The 21739-nt window shown below is 40.1% G+C and overlaps 1 protein-coding gene across 1 annotated transcript in view; it reads left to right on the top strand.

The window, feature by feature from the left end:
* Positions 1-2113: 2113 nt before the first annotated feature.
* syn2b (synapsin IIb) overlaps positions 2114-21739 on the top strand; it is a gene marked incomplete at both ends in the record, with an annotated part of 68689 nt that continues 49063 nt past the window's right edge. Inside the window, one exon of the mRNA XM_079218920.1 lies at positions 2114-2589. Within this exon, the coding sequence (XP_079075046.1) occupies positions 2114-2589 (476 nt within the window). The remainder of the gene's footprint in view (positions 2590-21739) is intronic.

Below are 21739 nucleotides of genomic sequence, written 5' to 3' on the forward strand. Positions count from 1 at the left end.
AATTTGGACGAACCCTAGAGGCATTAAAAAGCACAGTCGACATTTCTGTGGCAGTTTGATGTTCAGCTGTTAAACCCTAAACATGAGGGGCAAAGAGAGCGCCGGTGGCTGATGAAATCCGGTGCAATATTGTGTCGTAATCTACATACCAAACACTCCTCGCTTGTATAAAATGCCTCAAATTATCAGTCACTCAAAAACAGCTGAGGTTCAAAAGAGATACGGCCATATGAGTGTACAGAGTACAGCTGAAAAGCAGCCCTTCAATGGCGTAAAGGGCAAGGAATATATTTCCATCAATTGAGATAGTATCAGTGCTAGTAAGCTGTTCACTTCCACAAATCTCAATAATGCTTGATGCGGAATGAGCCTTGGAATCTGATAAATGGGTTGGAGAAGATTTCTGAATTAGCGAGCACTTTACATCCAACAAGGCATAATCACCCATTGAAGACAAGATGGAGGAACTGTATGTCTATATTTTCTTCTACTGCAGTCTCTCTGTTCTCCTTCGTGTGGTTCAGACGTGTGTGGGATTTTCTTCCCGCTTGAATAATCTATTTTTTTCTCTCTCTTTTGTCCTGTCATCTTCTGAATGTTTTTTCCTCTTCTTTGAATTAGAGCTTGGAGCAGCAAACAGCGCAGACGCAGTCTTCTGTATCTGCTGCTTCTGGCATTTAGGAGAAGTGCTCTTCTAATGCCCTTAAATAGTGACTGCATAATGAAGCCAGGCACAGCGATGTTTGTTTCAGAGTAAGAAGGGAAAGAAACACGTAAATAAAGTGTATGTATGTCATCCATGTTTTTTAATGTTCTGCAAGGAAGTCGAGTTTTTCCAAAACTGTGATTCACCCACAGATATATTTATGATAGAAACCTACCATTTTGGTGTCCTTTGATTGTTTCTGCTTCACATTCAGATGCTAAAGTGCCCTTAAGGGTCGGCGTCACCATTACCTCCATGTGTTGCTTTTTTTGGCTGCAGAACAGCGCGCATTATTGAGGAGCAACACATTCCACTGGAGGGAATCATTTTAGGGATTAAATCAGTCGATAGAAACCATTGCAGTGGAATGGATCTCTGTCCTTGTCCTCTCCTTTCTCTGTCCTCTATAGGCTTCTTCACGATAGTGGTTTGAATTAAAAATTCAACCCTGCCCTGCATTTTACCAAACGCTTTTAATGTCAAAATCTCAGAGTCATATCAGCACAGTCACATACATGAGCCCACAATGGCATGAAAAGGGATGAAGGGAAAACAGGTTGAGAAGGAGGGTAGAAAGACGGATGGAAGGATGGTGGGAGACGGAGGTGGGGCTTGCAGAGCAGGGTGGATGGTGTTTCCATCTCTTAACCCCACCTTATGGGCGCTAGCAGGAAACCCCTTTCAGTGGCTGCACACGGCACGCTGCGCTACAAGGCTGCAGCAGCACAACATGCACACGTAGCCTATGATGTAGGAGGATGATGACAGGAGAGAGGAGGAGGCGAGGGTGGAGGGGGAGACAGCCAGTGAGCGTGCCGAGTGAGTGAGCGAGTGAGCGAGCGAGCAAAAGGAAAAGGGCATAGTGAAAGGGTGAGATAAGCAGAGAGAGCAGCATCTCTTGAGCGCATTCAGCTCACAGCAGCTCAGGAGGCAGGACGACAGAGCAGAGGGGGGAGAGCACCTGCACCTCACCAAAGGGGGCAACACCACACCTCTCTCTCTCTCTCTCTTGGACACACACTATTGCACATCACACACATTTGTGAGGAGGCGTGAGGCTCAGGGGGAGGAACACCACATCCACGCACGCTGTTTTGCTGGCTTAGCTGTGCTTTGGAGAGCTGTCTATTGAAGACTGGACCAGAGCTGTTTCCATCGCTTCATCCATCCTTTCCTTCCTTCCTGCTTTCCATTCCTACAACTCTGAAGCAGCTCTCCGTCAGCCACCCCTCGACCATTTGGACTGATTTTGCTCTTTGTCATTCATCTAACCTCTGATCAAGTGTGTCTTTCTCTGTAACCACCTCTGCCTGTCTGTGCTTTCACTCCATTCAGCCAAGAGATCAAGAGACACTTTTAGAGAGCAACTATCCGACCGACTGAAAGACCGACCGTTCGACCGCAATCATGAACTTCCTTCGACGCCGTCTCTCTGACAGCAGCTTCATGTCCAACCTGCCCAATGGCTACATGACAGACCTCCAGAAGTCGGACCCACCTGCTCCTCCTCCGCCAACCGCCACCTCCCCTTCCCAGCAAGGTGCACCTTCACCCGTGGCGCCGGACCCTGCCCTGTCCCCGACCAAGGCTCCATCCCAGTCCCAGGCTCCTGCCAGCTCCCCCGCACTTCAGGAGCGGCGTGCGACACAGCCGGCTCTGCAGTCACAACAGGCCCAGTCCTTGTCCTCTGGTGGTTCCTCTGGTGGTTCCTCTGGTGGTTCCTCTGGCTTCTTCAGCTCCTTCAGCGCCATCAGCTCCATCACCAATGCGGTCAAACAGACGGCCGCGTCAGCCGCCGGGTTTGTGGAGCAGTCGACTCCCTCTCCCTCGCTCTCCAAGAAGTTCAAGATCCTGTTGGTCATTGATGAGCCCCAGCACGAGTGGTAAGTGTTAAGATGCGAGTGAATTTAATGATGGGTTGAGTGTTGGCCAATTGATTGATGGGAAGTTGGGTGGTTGTGTTAGCTGGCACGGTGATTCAGATTTTTTTGGGACGCTCTTCATATTTGTTGTAAGAAATATTTGTGTTATAGTCAGCCAGAAGGAATATGATTGACTGTTAATTAGAAAAGCTATAAATGTGGGTGCATTGGCCCAACGCTGACTGACACAAGTGATTTCGATTGATTTGAATCTGACATGAATCCTGAATGAATTCTTACATCCCTTTTTTGTTTGTGTCTTTGTTTCCAAATGTTTTCTCTCCTTTCACTAAAGCTGTTCCCAAAATAGAAACAGCTCTATTAATTTCAGGCAGTAGAGCTCTTCTCTGGGGTTTGGATTCACACATCTCACCAGCTAGCTGCCTTTTCGTGTGTTTATGCAAACCTTTTTGACGCCATGTGCATGCATGCATATTCTAAGGTCTGTGAGTGAGTGAGTGTTAGAGAGCTATGAGTAAGTGTGTTTTCATTGGCTCACAGGATATTACCCCCCTGCTATTAACTCATATATTATGAACTGGCATAAAATAGCATGTAGCTCTGAATAAAACATCACGAACACAAGTGAAATCGAAGCCCTTGGCTGTGTAATATGGTTGCGATCCTACTTGCTGTTCTGTTTCTGCAAATCATATTTTCAGACTTTAATGGTTTTCTGTGGATGTTGATGATGGATTTTACAGCCGCTTATTGCTGTCATTATTTCTGTATAATTTCATCTTCTCAGTCCTGTATTGAATGGCAATGTGATGAAGTAGCGACACTTTTGACCTTTTGAATGGACGTTCGGCAATGTTGTCATGAGTGTGTTTACTGTGGCTAACAAAACCCATGTAATATGGTCAAATACATAGCATAAAAAGTTCTTGCTTTTTCCATATTGGCTATATAAAGATTTTGGAAGCTGACTCGATTCTGTTTGGAAATGCATCTTGGTAGTTGCAGATAGACTTGAAAGTTCCAGCTCAGTAAATCTTTGATATATAAATACATTTATGTTTTAGTTCCCAGAAAACAACGATCTTTGGGATCTTGCCATTGTAGATGACTGACACTGAGATTTAAGTGTCTCGCAATTGCATTGAAATGCTACTAGTTATCTATAGTCCTATCTGAATTACTGGCTTATGCTAATAAAATAATTAGAATGGTGCTATTTATCATTGACTAAGTAATGACTGAGTTACACTTCCAACACAATCAGAGCAGGATTATCTCTATAAAGGTGCATTATGCACGTGTGTGGAGAGATGCATGAGCACTGAGGTTTCATCACAACGAGCTTTCTGAATGTGACTGGCAGCTCTACATTATGGTAATCCTGTGTCTCTTGCTGTGAGTGTTATGATTGGATGGCTGCAACAATCGTGATGGAGCGATGTCTGAACGTGAGACACTGCAGCTCACATTCAGGAACAATGCGCTTGAATGCATGGCTTTACTGTAATGGCCATACATCATAATTATACATCTGGATTTAATAATGCGTTTTCAGACCAGTTGAATTGGAAACTGTCAAATCTGAGTGGAAACAGATTAAGAGAGGTTTGTGTTTACTACTTGTGAGAGGAAGTTCCACCTGCTGTGCATAGCTAGAGAAAACATTTGAGAGTTTATCCCTACTTAGTTAGCTGCCCTTTTTCAGCCAAATAATTGTCCCTTTAAAATCAATGTAGCCTGTCGTTGCTGAAACCCCTTAAGGCCTGCAACAGTATTTTTAAGTGACTTGTAACCACCATTAATATTGTGGTTTGACTTGCATGAAGAACTGTGGTTTTCCAAAGATCTAGTTACTCCACATTTGTGAGACTTGTACAGCATGCATAGAAATAGCTTGTAAGTGAATTCATGTTACAATACAAATGTGCACCAAGTGAATATATTGTGTAGCGGTAGCTCATATAAAGATACATTTTTTGGTTCTTGAAAAATGTCTGCCACTTCGTTGTCATGGGCATCTGGGCCAGAAAGGTATTCTGCTAATTGTTAAATCCTTTTTTAAGGATTCTGTATGTGGTTCTCATCAAGGCTATTCTCTGATCAATCGCAAATGAGTCAACTTGTCTGTTAGACATTGCTGGTGTGTACGCTATAAACATAATTTTCAAGTTTTTGATGGATAGTGTCAGCCTGAAGCCAGACTTTAACTTGATGAACCTCATCATTGTGAAATTTCTATTCTTCATGTAATTTTGAATAAAATCACAAAGCTTAAATGAAGAGCACATTTGATTTCTGATATTTAAGATGCCATCAGTTGGATGGAACAACTATAATTACTTCTTAACGTTACATTACATTAAACACTAGTTTCTTGCATGATGTAGGAACTTTGCCAGCCCCTCAAGAAATGTATTTGTGATTGGTTTACATACCAAACTTAAATATACAATTGTGAGAAACACATTTGGTATATACAAAGTTCTTATGAAGCAATCCCAATTTACAGTTATAACACTTAGACCAAATGTCAACTTAGAATCCAATACAATCAGGGCCATTTTACACCCACACATAGGGCTGAAATTGAGAACCAGTTCCAAATTGTCTGATCCATACAAACTGTATGTCTGCACTGGTGGAAACTTGTAGCAAGAACCAGCAGTGTTTCCCATGAAGACGAAGCCCACACACAGTTTCATAATGAACAGCAGAAATGGTTGAAAAACTAGAAAGGCGCTTTATACAAAATTGGACCAATAAGCACAATCGATAATGGCATTGGTATTAATAAAATCATACCAATTCCCAACCCTACACACACAAATGAATCACAAGCAAAGTTAAATAAAAAGCAAGAGAAATGCGTGCAACTAGAATTGGTAGTTCCCACCTGTCAATCACAATCAAGTGGATGATAGTAACAAGAAGCAATGAATCTTTTCTCTTGCTCTGTCTTTCTTTTCTTAGTCCTCTTTACCTTTTCCCAAAATTCATCTTCTTTTATTTCTTGATTTAAACTTTCTTTTCTAAATCCATCTACACTTTGCATCTGGAGATTGACAGGAAAACTAAACATGCAGTTAGTAATGTGCTATAATAACTTTGGCATCCCCTAAAAGTACTAGCAGTTACATAAGCAGGTATCAAGACTCTCTTTGCATCTGACGACTAATTCTCTGAGTTTTCACAAATCGACTGGGCTGCTATGATGGCGTACTCTGACTGTGCCTCAAAAAGATAACACAATGGAAGTCCAGCAATAAAGCCACGTGATGAAAGAGTGTATGTATTTTTGCAGGTAATTCAGAATGGGAGTGTGTGTGTGTTTGCGTACCCTCACGCAGACCTTATGTAACAGAGGGAAGAGACAGTGTCCTCTAGGGCCTTGCAAGGGGATATCAGCAGCACAGAAGGGAAGGATTAAGGAAGATGGAGGGAGACGATCTGGGAATCTCCCTTTATGGGATATTTATGTGACCCTCCTTCCTGTTTGTCTAGCCCTCCGTCTCTTTCTGGGTTTTTCTCCGCATCTTTTCTTCTTTTCTTTCCTTCTCTCTGCCTTTTATCATGACAGTCTCTCTGTGTGTGGCTCCAGAGAAAGTGCTCCAGGTTCCTGATGTGATGAAGTAATGAGAAGCGACATGGTGATTCAGCAGTTTCTGCCCAAAGGCCACATCTGCTCTCTTTCCTTTGCTCTCTATATCCGTCTGCATCTCTTTCGTTGTTTCTTTTTGCTCTCCCTTTGTCTATTTATCTGTGTTTATCTCTTGAGTATGCACTCTGCAGTTTGTGCCTGAGTACCAGTGAGCGAATCTGCCACCTATATTGCATAAGTACTCATCAGAGGAGATTATTTCGGGCCGTTGACTTTAATATGACTCATAGCGGAGGGTTTTATTGGTTTGACTGCACGTTGATGCACATACAAGCAGGCATTAATGGGGAATGTCACCCAATCGCCCTGCAGTCAAAGCTCAAGCTTTAAGTGGTTGGTATTTGAGAGCATACGATTAGCCAACAAGTAAAAACATTTACAACTGCTTCACAGAGGTGGTGGCGGTATAAACATTCATTTAATCAGTTATTCTTACTGAGTCATTGTCAGTACAAACTGATAGGTAAGCAGCAACTACAAAATAAGAGAATGTTTGCAGAAAAGCAAAGTTTTTATCGACTCAATCACATTTTTTGTATGATGACAACGACATGAATTATGTTTGTGCATGTCTATGTGCTTGTATTCGTGCATGCGCATAATTTTAATTTCCCCCATCAGAGACTGAGACAGGAGTACACAGTGAGAGCAGGTGGGGAGGTGGAGCCGTGTATATCTCCATCAACATCTCTTACACACACACACACACACACACACGAATTACAAGTACCTGCATGCTCTGTTTCTGTTTTCAGCATTTTCACTATAGGAAAACAAAAATTTCACACAGAATTCAGTCTTTTTTGTTGATTTGATGTTCCTCGTTTCTGCTTATCGAGTTTACTATAGAACTGTAGTTTTCATGGCAGTTATGGGGAATCATCTGTGGCATCATGGTTCTCAGCTGCAGGTCCACATATACATGCAGAGAACTGACCTTATTACAGCCGGTGGCAATGTCATGTTTACTTTATGGGTCCTCTTGGTTTTGACCTCTGATGTCTTGTACCTCTCAGCTGTTACTAGCTCAGTGGCCTTTTCAGCCAAAGGTATGAAAAAGAAACAACTCCAAGGTAAAATGTGTAACCTTGTAATTTCCAAAATAGAAAGTAATGGTTTTAAAAGTTCAAAACTTGTGTTGGGTAAAGTGACTGTCCTTGCGAGAAAAAACATTGTATTCTTCAACGTATCGTATTACTACCCACCACAGTTTATGGCTCGGTCAATGAATCACTGGAATGGACATTTTTCACAGTTTGCTTATGTACTAATTGTGTACGATTCATTGATAAATTGAAAAAAATAACTATGTACAGATTAATTGACAATTCAGCCATAATAATGGCCAAAATTAATCCCAAATCTTAACCAACATTTTTTTGTAACCAAAACCAGAATCGTTTCCAAACCGTGACAAAGTAATTTTTGTTCCTAACCTTAACAAACCTATACTAGCGTGGGCAGATCAGGAAGTGGTCATATTATATATATTTTTCACATATGCAGCTGTGTTGGAAAGCTGAAGTAAAAATACAAAAAGCTCCTACGGGTCAAATTTGAAACACTAACATTAGTATCATAAATTTAAACCCATCGGCCAAGTCATTATTCTCTCAAATATGTATGAAATCTAAATTATAAATAATATATAAAAAATTATAATGTATTCGTCATTTTCTTGAGAGTCTTTTAACACTTATATACTGAATGGTTAAAGCTTAAAATTAGTATTTTAATGAGTAGCCTATGCATATGTCGTCTCTGTGAGGAGCACCTAGATAAACAGAAGGATTGTGTTTGTTCCCAGGAGACCAGGCGAGAGGGAATGCAGATTTGTGGCACTGGCGATGTCAATATCGACTGACTAATAGCCAGCTTTAGACGTATCCCTAAGGCCTATATTGAGACTAAAGATCAACTATTACATTTATGTCAAGAAAAGCCGTTAGACTTTCAGCTAATTTATATGTGACAGGAAGTAAAATATCCCCCTCTTGTTTCCTTTGACTTTTTCATGACTGTGCTGGGGGGTTTTTTACGCTCTCCACTGTGGAAGACATTTTGTAAAGACAGTTTGATAAGCGCAGCACTCTTTATAGATGGGCCTTATAGATAGGCTGTTAAACTAAAAGAGACAAATGGCTTGAGAGGCTTTATTAAGAATTGAAGAAGCCACAAGCAATTTACACCTATGAATAAAACTTCAGGTTTTCTCTGTTTAAAGCAATTATACTCAGAATTGTGTCTTAAAGTCTCCGGGTTCCGGAATGTCCGGGTTCCGTTCCGAAATATCTGTGTTCCGGAATATCCGGGTTCCGGAATGTCGGTTTCCGGAATGTCTGGTTTCCGGAACGTCCGGGTTTTGGAATGTCTGTGTTTCGGAATATTTGGGTTCCGGTATTTCCATGGAATTCAATTTTAGGGGACCCAGGCAAAGTAGAGTTTGGTCGAACTCATGACTATACAACTTACTATCTTCTGTTTCATTTAAAAACACAATAGGTCAAGTGAGAAAAATGATTCGTACAATAATAAGAAAGGAAAATGCATTGTAATTGTATCAGTAGTATTGCTAATTGTTTTGGGGCTGAGTGCTACTCTGGAAGAGTTCTCTGAAATATTCCAGCAATAATCCTGTTTCTATATGAGACACACAGATGCCTAACAGGGCCATAAACGAGACCAATCAGCATCACAAACTCTGGTGAAATAGAGTCCGCTGTTGCTATGGCGACAGGTAGTCCTCTTAAATAATTGTGAAATGGTTGAAAAGAGGCATCGATGTGATTTATTTTTACCACAAATAGCTGTTTGTAGTTTACTTTTACTTTCTCTGCACGAGTTGCGCTAATAAATGTAACAATTAAGACATCAAAGTTGTACATTCACACTGGAATTTAAACTTCCTCATCTCCCATAGTGGCAATCTTGGAAAGCTGTAAACCGATCAAGACAAATTTGTCTAAATCATAAATGAACAATAAAAAAACAGCAATGATAAAAAAGAGTGCCTAGAGATTAAGCTCCAAAAGTGGCAGAACATATCCATCTCCATGGCAAGTGAGTAACCCTCACCTGCTCGTGATGACCGGTTGAAAGAGCACTGAAAAAGCTACCGAGTCCTTGATCATGAGTTGAATTTATTTTGTCAAACTTTTTGTATTAGTTGCAACAAAGCAGGCGGAATAGCGTCACATTGGATGGTTACATGCCTGTCCACGTTATAGGTTGAGTTGTTAGCTCTTAAGGAGCTTTTCTTTGCATTCATCACTACTGAGGACATTGCTATGAATCACCAGCTAAAATACACATTTGCAGTTACAAATAGTGTATACAAAAAAGGGAAACCTTGTACGTGTTCCTGCTGAAAATGAAATATTATTTAAACAAGAGGTTGCTCAATTTCTCAGTACAAAAATGGACTGGCTAACTATTATGATCAACATGATGTAGCATTAAAGCCGATAGGAACCTGAACAGTTAGCGACATTGACTTGTGGTTCAAATCTCGCCTAAAGGTACAGTGTGTAGAAATAGGGGTCATCTAGCTGTTAGGCAACCAACTGAAACTTGAATGACCGTATAGAGCCAGTGCTTGGTTTGTCCTTTCTGGGCTACTGTAGAAACATGGCGGCTGGCTCTGTGAGCTTACACTAGTGTGGACTTTGTTCTCTCATAATAAATAATCCTTTTACTTGAGACTGACATGACGGACTCAGGCATGCATTTTCGTCACTTTCATTTTGCTTGTGAAAAAGGAAAAATAGCCTTTGTGTGTGTGTGTGTTTCTGAGAGAGACAGCAGTGTTGGTGCTTGCTGTGATAATATCACCAGAAGAGGAAAGGGAGCTTTTTATGCAAGCCAAAATGTTTAGCCAATTTCTTGACTCTAATTACAGCTGAGCAAAGTGGCCAGTAATTACATCCAGTACATGTATTTAATAACAGAGGACCACATACATACTTTAGGTATTCTGTGTAAAAAAAAAGGCTTTAATTCTTGTTCAAGGTTTAGCCATTGAACGCAGGGTGAGAACGACTGGACTATAGGTAATTGAATACATTTCAAACAAATGACAAATAAACTTCTTAGGAAATTAAATTTGTGAAGATATCAGGTCACTATGGATAAAGCGTGGGTCGAGGCTGTAGCCACTCTTCTCCGCACAACACCACGCCATTTGAATATTGACATGCATGAATAATTTATTTCTACCTAATGGGATTTATAAGAGGGATGACTTGCTGTAAAGCTTATAGATATTTCTGACACATTTCCTGCACCAAATTACAGTCGTGGAGGCACCATTGACGGCATAATGCTATTATTGTTATTATCGCCTCAGTATCTGGACAGTTGTGGTCCAAGTGAAGAGAAACACTATTTGGCCTGTTAATCTGACCGAATTGAGCACAGGTCATTAGAGACTGCATCTTGTGTACAGAAGCTGGGGTACTTTTTTCTCATCACACACAAATATATATTTATAAAAAACAATGAAGGCAACTTACTTATACTTAAAATGATTTTGTTCACATCAAATAGACTGTTCTTGTTTCTGCGCAAGTTATAGGAGCTCGGCTGGGATCTTTATGAAGAAGACTGGCTAACTTTAGCCCTCCAGCTGTTTCTGAGTTGGCTAAGACTTTGCATAATAACTTCGAATAGCTTTAGTTTGCTAATTAATTTCTCAAAAGTCCTGACAGTACTGATTTGCTTAGTTTATGAAGGTACCAACTAAAAAATGATCCAGGGACATTGGAGAAGCCATTAGCAGCGCTGATATTCCATCGAACATAAAACAGCAAAGGTGAGATCTAATTTATGGTTATGGCTCTATAAAGTGAAGGTTATTTTTTCCCTTCTTCGGCTGCTAGTACAGTGAGTTTTGGTCCTAGCGTGATAAGACCCTGTTGGAATCTGTATTTTGCTGCATGCTCATTTAGTTGCTTGGTGTTGGAATTGTGTTTAGTTTCGATAAAGATGGTTATCATGAGTTCCGTTAGCATCTTTAGCCGGCTAACACTTAACTAACGTTAGCGTTCTACATTAACTTTACATTATATTCCGTTGGGACCTGAGACTAAATGTGCACTGCACAGACGACTGCTTTCAGTCCACTCGGTGTCCACTCTGCCCTCATAGTTGCTCAAATATATGAGCTATATTATATATTATCGTGTCTCCTTTTGCTTTTTCAAATCACACTCAAGTTTGTGAGTGAGCTTAAACCTGGAACCCAATATGGTGGCGGCCATCAGTAAACGTCGACATTTCTTTAAACCTTTAGAGTAATCTGATGTTCCTCATTAGTTGTAGGCCATTTAGATAAATGATGTGAATTCGAAGACTAATCATACATTGTTTACGTTTCTCTAGCTCACTGTTGTGTTGGTTGCGTGGCAGACCTGTTAAATTCCTTGTGGTTTTAATATTGTAGCCAGATATTGTTTTGTTGAACAAAAGGTGGCCTCACATGTATTTCACAAATGTAATTACAAGTCGTACTCGAGAGAGACAACCTAATAACACCTTAAAATGTGAATTGTAATTATTTTTGGACATACCATGGTCCATCTCTCCAGCCCTAACTGCCATGGAAACATTCGAACATTGAATTTTAATGGGCCAACACACAATATGTGCTATATTATTGTTGTCATTAGTGTTTATGTTTATGTTGTATCTTATTAAAAAAGCTCATACTGCAACACGCTTTCCCTGAGCCTTACAGAAATCGGTACTTGACTCCTCTCAGAGGATTAATAGCGAAATGTATTCAAAGATATCTATGACTGGTGAAATGTCCCCTATAATACCTGAATACCACATTTTGTGTAAACTGAGACACAAAGGGCCTCATGCATAAAGTTATTCAGATTCTCATCCTCAAACTGCTCTTACGGTTTTCTGTGAGGTTTGCTTTTACGATCGAAGTTAAATTCAACAAACTCTCTTAAATGGACAAACGCTTGTGTGTGCCCGATAAAAAAAACACCTGTTCATCAAAATGTTCATTATTAGCCTCATCAACGCCCCTAATAGTAGTCACACAATCCGTTTTGTGTGTTCACCGAAGATTAAAACGAAGAAATTGACGGCAGAGTTTCAGGTCTTGCTGTTGAAAATGACCGAATAAAAAGATAACTTGTTTATCAGAGCCACTGGTGGTGTTGGAAAATATGAATAGTACAGCTGTCAACCATGTGATATTAGAGCAGCGCTGTACTGGGACAGAATTAAAGAGTGGGAGAGAATGTTCCAGCTTACAGGTGATGTTGCTGAAGGAGTAGAGGATACTGAACGCAATTGTTGGAGAGAATTTTCTCTTTCAAAATTACATTATTTTTAATAAAAACAAAAACTCTGTTAATTGGCAAGCCATGATGATAATTATGATATGAGGAAAGCAATAATAATCTTACATTAAGTTATGTATTTTATTATTTTATTCATGGATCATATTTAAACTCCAAATTAATTTAAATGAATCATTTAAGTAGAAATATTTTTTTTACCCTCCTGTGGAAAGATAACTGTGTGGCAGGTCTGGACCACTGAATTACTTTCATACCTCAAGTGCCATATATGTGAGAGAACAAGTACAATAAAATTGGTGAATGCCTCGTAAATCACTCATACCTATGTGCCACATCTGCTCGTACCGGTCGTTCTTACATGAGGCCCAGTGTTCCCTGTGTTTTGTCGCTTATGCCATTAAGCTGCACTCTAATTGCGCTGAACATACACATAATTTGATCAGCTCAGGAGTAGTGCAAAGCAATAAGCTGACTGAGCAAGGGTTTTCCCCCTTTAGCCATCCCTGTTTGTACCCAGAGCACTGCACTGAAAGAAGCACCTATCTAGTGGCATATACGTCTGCTGTGTGATGAAATACAGGGTTACGGGCTCCCCAAATGAATTCTGAGCCTCTGTGAATTCCCTTGCCAGAATTTAAATAGAGACTAATGTCTGCTCGGTGTATTCCTTTTGTCTGTGAGCTGAGAGTAGAGTCAGCCTGCCTTTGTTTGTCTTCCATTAGGCGAGGGTCGATGTGAAGCGCTGTTAGTTTTGGAAGTCAGCAGGGAATCAAGTGTATCTGACAGATGGAGGAAGTAGGGAATAATGGGGGGAAAATAGAGCGAGATCACACAGGAGAACAGAGGTAGTGAAGGAGGAAGCTGGCTCGAAAGGCAGAGACAGATGTAAAAGAGAGAAGATGGAGGGAAAATGAGTTCAGCTGAAGGAAATATTCAATGTTTCCATCCATAGCCATTAGTTACCTATGGTGAAGGCTATCACAATAAGCTGCGTCTAATAGGGCTCCAGGCTTCTTCTCCCCTGGTAACTAACTATCTCTTAGTGCTGTTGCTCTCCCCCCTCCTGCTTTCTCAGTCCATAAAACAATAGGCTCCAATCCATCGAAGGATCAGAGGCCAGTCTGAGGCCCAGCTCACCACTGATGGTGTTGCCCACACAACATCTGACAAAAAGTGGGATTCAGTACAAGACATGTTCTATGCTTATTGCCTATTTATTTGTGTATGTACATTACCAAGGACTGTCTCAAAACACATGGTACCACAATGGCAGCATAAACTAGTCAACACATGAATGCACATAACTAATTTACAGCATTCACAATAAAATCCTGAGGGGTAAAATATAATATAATTGTTCAAAACAGTTATGCTCCTCTGGAAACATTTGTTGAATATATTTGAATGTTTGATATGAAGGCAGTGTTTTCAAATGAATTTATCTTGTAAAAATATGTCTTATAGAGAACAATGGTGATTATCCATCTCATTATCTTTTACAACATCAGTTAGACACATGTAAAAGCATGTTTTATCTCTTCTGCCACAGTTTATTTAATTTTCTTCACACCACCCAAACCTCACTGACATCACTGGCATGAAATTATAAGCTTTGACAGTGTTTGAGAGGTGAGGTTCTGCAAGGGTTACTCGAACACTGTAATATTAATCAGATAAAGTGTTTTGTGAAAGATGTGGTTTGGATAATGAGACAGCGCTGACCTTGGTTCTACAGTGTTCTGTCATCATTTTCTGAGCAGGGTACCACACAGCAACAGGGGAACTGCAGACCCATACATATACTGGTATACAATACAGCAGCGGCATCTGTCTGCCATTAGTTCTGCAGCGTTGGCAAAATTGTGTGTCTGTCAAAAGCGCTCTCAAAGATAAAATGCCACACTGTGAAGAAGCTGTTTGTTAGAATGAATGAAAAATATTATGAAGACAGCAAGTTGGAAGTGGAACTAGCTGAATCCAGCTGTGACTTTAAATTCAGCGAGGCTTTTGGGGGGTTTTAGCCAGCTGCAGCAGAGCTTCAATTAGTAATTCTCTGAGGTCTGAAATGGCTCACTTGACCATATGGTGTAAGGTGCACTGGTGCATTTTGGCAGAAAATACAGCACAGCTAACACAAACACACACTCATACATATTTGCACTACTACACGTGCAAGTTGACATCACGCATGCCCTATAGCATAACATTTCATTTTCGTGCCTTGTGGCACGAAAGCACCACGTAATTGAATTTAACCTCCAGAAGCGAATCCACTGATTGCTGCAATTCCATTCAAATTAATTGATTAAATCCCAAGTGACCCTTTAAAGAAGTGACTTGACTAAAAGGCCCTCACTTTCCAAAATTGTCCTGTTTCTGCAAATTGGGCCTCAACAGCATACAAACACAAACTATGTAATAACCGTCTTTTATTCACTGTTTCTCTCTCTCTCTCTCTCTCTCTCTCTCTCTCTCCCTCACACACATACACACACCACACGTGGTGCATAGCTTGCCCATGACGTGCAGCACTGTAGTAGGTGTAAGTGTCACACTATCAATATGGAGACACAACAAACTGCAAAGCCCAGACGGGAGATATCTTCCTCTCGACTCACCGTACAAACAAACAGTAATTACACACATATGCACACACTTTAAATGCCCTAGTCACACAAGGATAAATACTCACACATGCTAAGAAGCCCAGTAGTGCAATGGCAGTCATGGCGTGTGAACTATATGTAGTCTAGTATATTCAGAATAATTATATTTATCAGTGATAGTATAATAAAGTATACAATGTTATATGAAGGTCTTTGGGTATTTTTTTATTATTTCACTACTCACAACCCATTTTGTCCTCATTGACATTCATTGTTTCAGTTATTCATTATGTCTGCAAGCAGCGGCCTTATAAATCAATGGTTAAGTGATTGAACTGTCTGTGATAGCTGGAAGCGGACGTCACTACACTTAAACTACTCTAAAGAAATAAATGCAGCTTGGTTGAACAGATTAGGAGAAAGCAAGGGACGTGTCAAAGATTCTTTTTTTTTTTAAACCTGAAAATGAATTGTGCGGGCTGGTTTCTGTAGATACTAATGTGGTGCACGTGTGTGTGTGTGTGTGTGTGTTTCCATATGTGCACTCACTGTAGGTGTTGGATTGTGTGGGTGGGTGTGCAGCAACTGACTGTGTGTGCTAAAGGCTGCAACCTGCATATACGTACTTACTGTATGTCAACCATTCACTGGCTTGCATTTCACACAACCCCAGGAGCAGTCACATGACATGTCACAGCAAGCACTCCTCTAAAATGGCTTAAAGAATTATGGCAGCAACACGTCAACATTTAGTGAAACACGTGTGTCTGTGTTTGTGTGTACGTGTGCATGTGCAGAGTGCTCTGCCTGAGTCGTGACCAGAAAATATCCTCCTTCCTGAGCTCGTCTCAAACACCCACATTGAGGTTTTGCTGCCAACAGGGAGCTGTAGTTTACACAGTACTGTGTCTTGCCTTTGCAAGAGTAAATAGCAGAGAATAAGCTGTCGTGAAATAGTAGCTAGCTCTCTCCAACACCGCAAGAATCCTCAAATCCTCAAACTTCAAACTGCAGTCAGGAAGCAGTCGGGAAGAGGCTGGATTGGGCCGTCATCTGCCTCCAGCTTCTCGCTCACATGGTGCAGCTGCTGTGGGTTTGGGTTTTCTGGAGTGGCGCTGCTGTCTTTAAAATCTTCTGCAAGATCAAGGATTCACATTTCAACTTCATTGATCTTTAACCACAATACAAGACCGAAATACTGCCCCTTATAGATCATCTCTCTCATCATCCTTTTCTCATCATCATACTCATCTTTGTCCTTCTCTGCCCAGTTGGTCGTGTTACCCCTTGTTACATTTTGCATTTCCCTGTGAGAAATATATAATATATAATATAATAATATATTATAAAAAAAACATAATATATTATAAAATAATATATTATAACATATTATAATAAAAACAGAAGAGAAAAGAGGCAGCCCAGATGGGGAAATCATCTTCAAGCGACATCATTTTTTTTGTCAACTGCAGGCTAGTGTATTATATTTCTCAAAATTTTGATTTTCTTCCAGCGCTCACTTGATTAGGAAAATCATCAAGCTCTCTAGCACACATTTGATAAAAATATTATATATTTCAGGGGTATCGTTTGAATTGTGGCATACATTTCACAAAAGATGTTTTTTGTCAATTTAAAAGATAATTTTGCAAGTTTTGTAGTTGCATTTAGTTTTGTGTGAAACCGCTCAGTAAACATCAATCGCCTCTCATATTCTACGTCACCAACACTAGCTAGCTAGGTTCAGCCAGAAAGATGTCTTTTGGTCGTGTAGACCTTCTAATTTTCACAGTTAATGGTTTCACGACAAACTATGACTTTCTTGACTTGCAAAATTATCTTTTCAATCCTAATGGCACAAATACAACGGGATCAAAATAGGATGTCTCTCGTCGTTATCTACTGCATGCATGTACATGTTTTACTGAAACAAGCTCCCATGGTGATCCACTGGATGGGGAGGGATCTTCACCTCTCAAATGGATGCAGGCAGCCAGTAGAGAGAGGCGATCACTTGAGTGATATATTTTCTCTTCCTCTTAACACTCTTAAATCTGTGAGCACGTTCGCTGTTTTTTTCCACTGTTAGTGCTGTTAGCGCCGTTATCTATGAGCTGCCGGCTGGCCATGGACATGCTGAGAGTTTTGAGGCATTCCAAAATGCTCCCAATCTCGGATCTTGCGCCTTTAAATCTTTGGTGATTAACAAGGCAATTAAATGAGTCAAAGTCCACAAATTGCAGAGGTTGGGGGAATTTATTCTTGATTTATCCCTTGATAAACATGATTTTGTTTTACGAGTATTCATTTAGCAGAGGCTAGTGGAATCTGCTCTGCATTATATTGCACTATTATGTATTCCCCTCAAGATGCCAACATCTTTATTTGACATCTATTGATTTTTATAAACACATTAATAAAGTTTACCATTAATGTCTCGCCCTACAAATAAAAATCCACATTTTAAAGCCTTCCAGTCGACAGCTGCAAGGATCTTATCAAAAAAAAGCAAGAAATGTATTATTGTTTGAAAAGATCAAATCTCACTTACATTACACACATTTGAAATGTATTATTATTATATTAATATGTATTCAACATTTAGAATATTGTGCCTATTGACATCATATATCTTAAATGAAAAGTTATGCATGTGTAAATTAGGTTAATTCACTTTGAGAAACTAAATACTGTAAAGGAGCCAAGTTGAAGCAGAGAAACTTGAGCATTTTCTATAGATATAAATGTAAATAGAGCTATTTTGCTTTGGCATGAAATATATATAATTCTCTGCTTTTTTATTTTGAGATGATTCCGCACAAGTGAAAAACAACCCAGAAGAAACAGATGCTGGAACGGGAAAATGCAATTTATTTGTTGAAGCCCATGGCTTCTAAACCAAAGTGAACACAGCATAGTTAGCATGAATGTCTTGGGGCCAATAAGTATGCCAGAAGAATAATTACATTTTATCCTTTAGTGGGGAAAGAAGAGGACACTGAGGAGAGTATACGGGCAGAGGGGATGAGGATGTGCGAGACAAAGATATCAAAGTGAAGAAAGGAGGGTGTGATGAGGCTCCACTTCCTGTCTGTGATGTCACTATGCGTTAGTAAAGTGAGAGCAGAGGATGATCAAAAGGGAATTGAGGTGTTTAGAGAAAAAATGTTTTAGGTTGGAAACCGACAGTGAAATTGAAATAAATGAAGGGAGACGGTGCTGATAAAGCAACAAAGGCCATAGAAAAGGCTCAGAGGGCCATAAAGGATGAACAAATGGAGAGGAATTGTGTGTGTCTGTTTGTGTAAATATGTGTGTATGAGAGAAAGACAGGTTTGGACCGAAAGGTAACTGGAAAGAAGTGCGACACCTGTCTCCATCGTCCAACTGTGCACCACGGCACATGACTGCCCCAGGGCCGCTGCACTCAGCCATGCAATGGCTCAACACACACACACACACACACACATGAGAGACTGTCAGGAAGAGGGAGAGAGCGGACAGAGGGATCGGACATTGAGGTGTGTAGAAATGTCAAGTGAGGGAGTAAGCTATGGCGGATGCATCTGATCTTCAGATACAGACACTCAAACAGAGGAGCAGGAAAATACTTCCACTGTTTGTGTGCACCAAATGCTGCTGCTGTGTTAAGTATTCCCTTGACTTGTGTTTTATTTGTGCACAGTTAAGCCGTAAAGGAATCTTTATCTATCACAGTTTTATGAAGACAAATACTTGTGGTGTTTAGCTTTTCGAAAGGTGCGAGTAAAAGTATTCTTTTTCCTAAAACAAATATTATAATGTGAATTAATCCATTTAAAAAGGTGTGACGGGTCCAAAATGAATGTTTTGTTTAACTTTGTGAAATATATCTGATGTTTAGTTGCTGCTTCCAACAAGGCTAGTGAGCCAAATAGTATGACAACGTTTGTATCACATGGTATCGCTGTGTGGCCAGCGATCAAGAGTCTTAGTAGTTGCCAGAAAGTGTGGAAAAAAACGGATAAATAGCTGAGGTGGACAGTAAACACCCGGCTTCAGTCCAGTGCTCAGCGACAAAGGGAGCTTGAGTCTGTCATGCTTAGCCTCACTGACACAGCTGTATTCATCAGGCTGCAGAATACATATTTATTTTGGCAAGAGGTGAAAACTGATGTTAGCACATCAGCTATCTTAGCTTAATCGTCAACAATAACCCATAAACTTAAGATTTGGCATATTCAAAGAAAACCAACAACTACCATCAACAATAGGTCTTACAAACACGGGTCAGATCATCGGAATAAGAACGCTTCAATCACTGAGGAGCTAGATATTTAATATTAGAGACGGTTGCCCAATTTCCCTAATGTTATAGTTCCTTCACACAATGTATAATGAAGATGCACAAAAGAGGCGATTTAGTGGGTAACATAACACAATAAGTAGGTATATGTTGGATACCTGGGTATACCCTGCACCATAGCACTGCTTACATGACAAGATCAATGTGACCTTAAACTAGCTCGCCATATCGTAAGATTACCATAGAACATTAATCTGCACAAAGTAACCTAGATCTGTTGCTAATGTAAAGCTTCAAAATTAATTCATTACTGCATCAAAATATTCACCACTTGACATGTCTGTTTGAGACTCTACGCAATGAAATGTGACAGTTGCTCAACGAGCAATGAAAGAGGAAAGGAGGAATGCAGCATTTGGTTGTTGAATGTTATCCTTTACTATTCTGGTTACTCAAAGCTTAAATACATTTAATAGGGCGTGACTGGAGAGACAGCTCGTTGGTTTAGTAATGAGAGTACAGCAAATCTCTAATGTGAAGCTACAGTGTGGTCTGTGACTTACTGCATGTGGCTTGCTTAAAAGAAAACTCAACATTTATCATCCTTTGTTTGATACCTTTCGTACACTCTGGATATCAAAGCCTGCAGTGGAGCTTTTAGAGAATGATCAGATTAGTACAGCAAACTGTTCGTGCTCATACAGAAATATTGGCATCTCGACTATTACTAGTAGTAGTGCACCGAGGTGCTTGTATTTTTATGGTTGTTATATAAAAAGATTGGAAGTTGAGTATGAGTTTGTTCTCATACAAAAATAAAATAAAAAAGAACATAGAAGGAAAAGTGAATGTATTTAATTTTCTTTATGGGCTAAAGTTCTTTGGACGTTATGTGTTTCCCCCGAGATTTAGAGAAGGACACAGTTTCATTTGAATCAGTGTTATTGGAATATTAGATCAGAAGTCATTAAAATGGTAAAATATGTAAACTTGGTCTTGCTCCCAGTTCCATTATCACAAGTCTTTAAGCCTACGGGATGGGGGCCCCTTCAGAGAGCCACCTCGGTGAAAGCTGGACTAGATTTGAATCGTGGTGAGTCATTTTTTCTGAATTCATTTCAACGCACTGTTAATCACATTCAATAAAGGCCTTGCGTGGTCTTGAATGGTGCCGGTGTATAGAACTGTTCCTCTGACTCCTTTTTGTCCATCAGGTCGGCCAAATAAAATGTTAACTGTTCCCAAGTCCAGGTTAAAAGGAACTATAGATAATCAAGCTTCCGCTTTAGTGGTTCCCGGTCTCTGAAACTGATTTCCCCGAAGCAGCAGGTCAGCTGATACTGTCTCAGCTTTTATGTTTCCTCCTAAAGGTGCCCTGTGGAGTTTTCTTAAAACTAAAGTTATGATTACATTCAGTGTTACTCGCCAAAATGCATCCAATGCCTATGTGTCCTGGTGATCCAACAAATGTGTAAAAATCTGTTTTTAAAGTAGTCTAAATCCATCATTGTTTACATCCACGTTTACCAGCCTGCAGCCTCATAGTCTGTAAAAGAATAATTTAGGAAGATAATAAATCAATTAATGAGTTATTTCGCATCCAATAAGTACATTTGTCATGAGGTTTTGACAGTTCTTTCAACCATACTGGATCTTTATTGTTCTTTATGGCTGTAGTTTGGAAGTTTAAGGCTCTTGTGGCTATTCGAGGACCTCTGCTGTCATCGCCTCTCTAGTATGCCTGGTGCTTTTTAGCCTCTCTTATGGCTGCACACAATGCTATGTAACTTAAAGTTAAGTGTAATGTATGTGCTCTCTGGGATCCAATATGCCGATCCCCAAAACTCCCTTGAATCATACACTAAAAGCCCTGAACTGAAAATGTTTGAGCTCTCTTTTTTTTTCCGAGGAAGGGGCACAAACAACATCTCATTGAACTTCTGTTCAGTCAGTGGGCTATTCCTTTTGAACTCTTTCTCAACACACACACACACACCCTCACAACATCAATGCTGGGTGATTCACTAAGATGCAATTAATAAGTTGCAGTGAACCATGAGGAAGCAGAGGTCTTCGCTATAGCCCTGATGTGACAAGCCATTATGAACAATGAAAGAAGGAAACCACATTAAGGGACTGTGTGTGTTTGGGTGTACACTGTGTGTGCGCTCGTGCAGAGCTGAACAACCCCAGTGAGTCTTTTGCTTTGGATCTTTGCTTAAATGTTGATAAACAACAGACTGTGTGTTTCACTGTTATTTAGTATTTAGCCGAGCGGTCC

The sequence above is a fragment of the Taurulus bubalis genome (assembly GCF_910589615.1).
Source record: "Taurulus bubalis genome assembly, chromosome: 5".
NCBI classification, from domain to species: Eukaryota; Metazoa; Chordata; class Actinopteri; order Perciformes; family Cottidae; genus Taurulus; species Taurulus bubalis.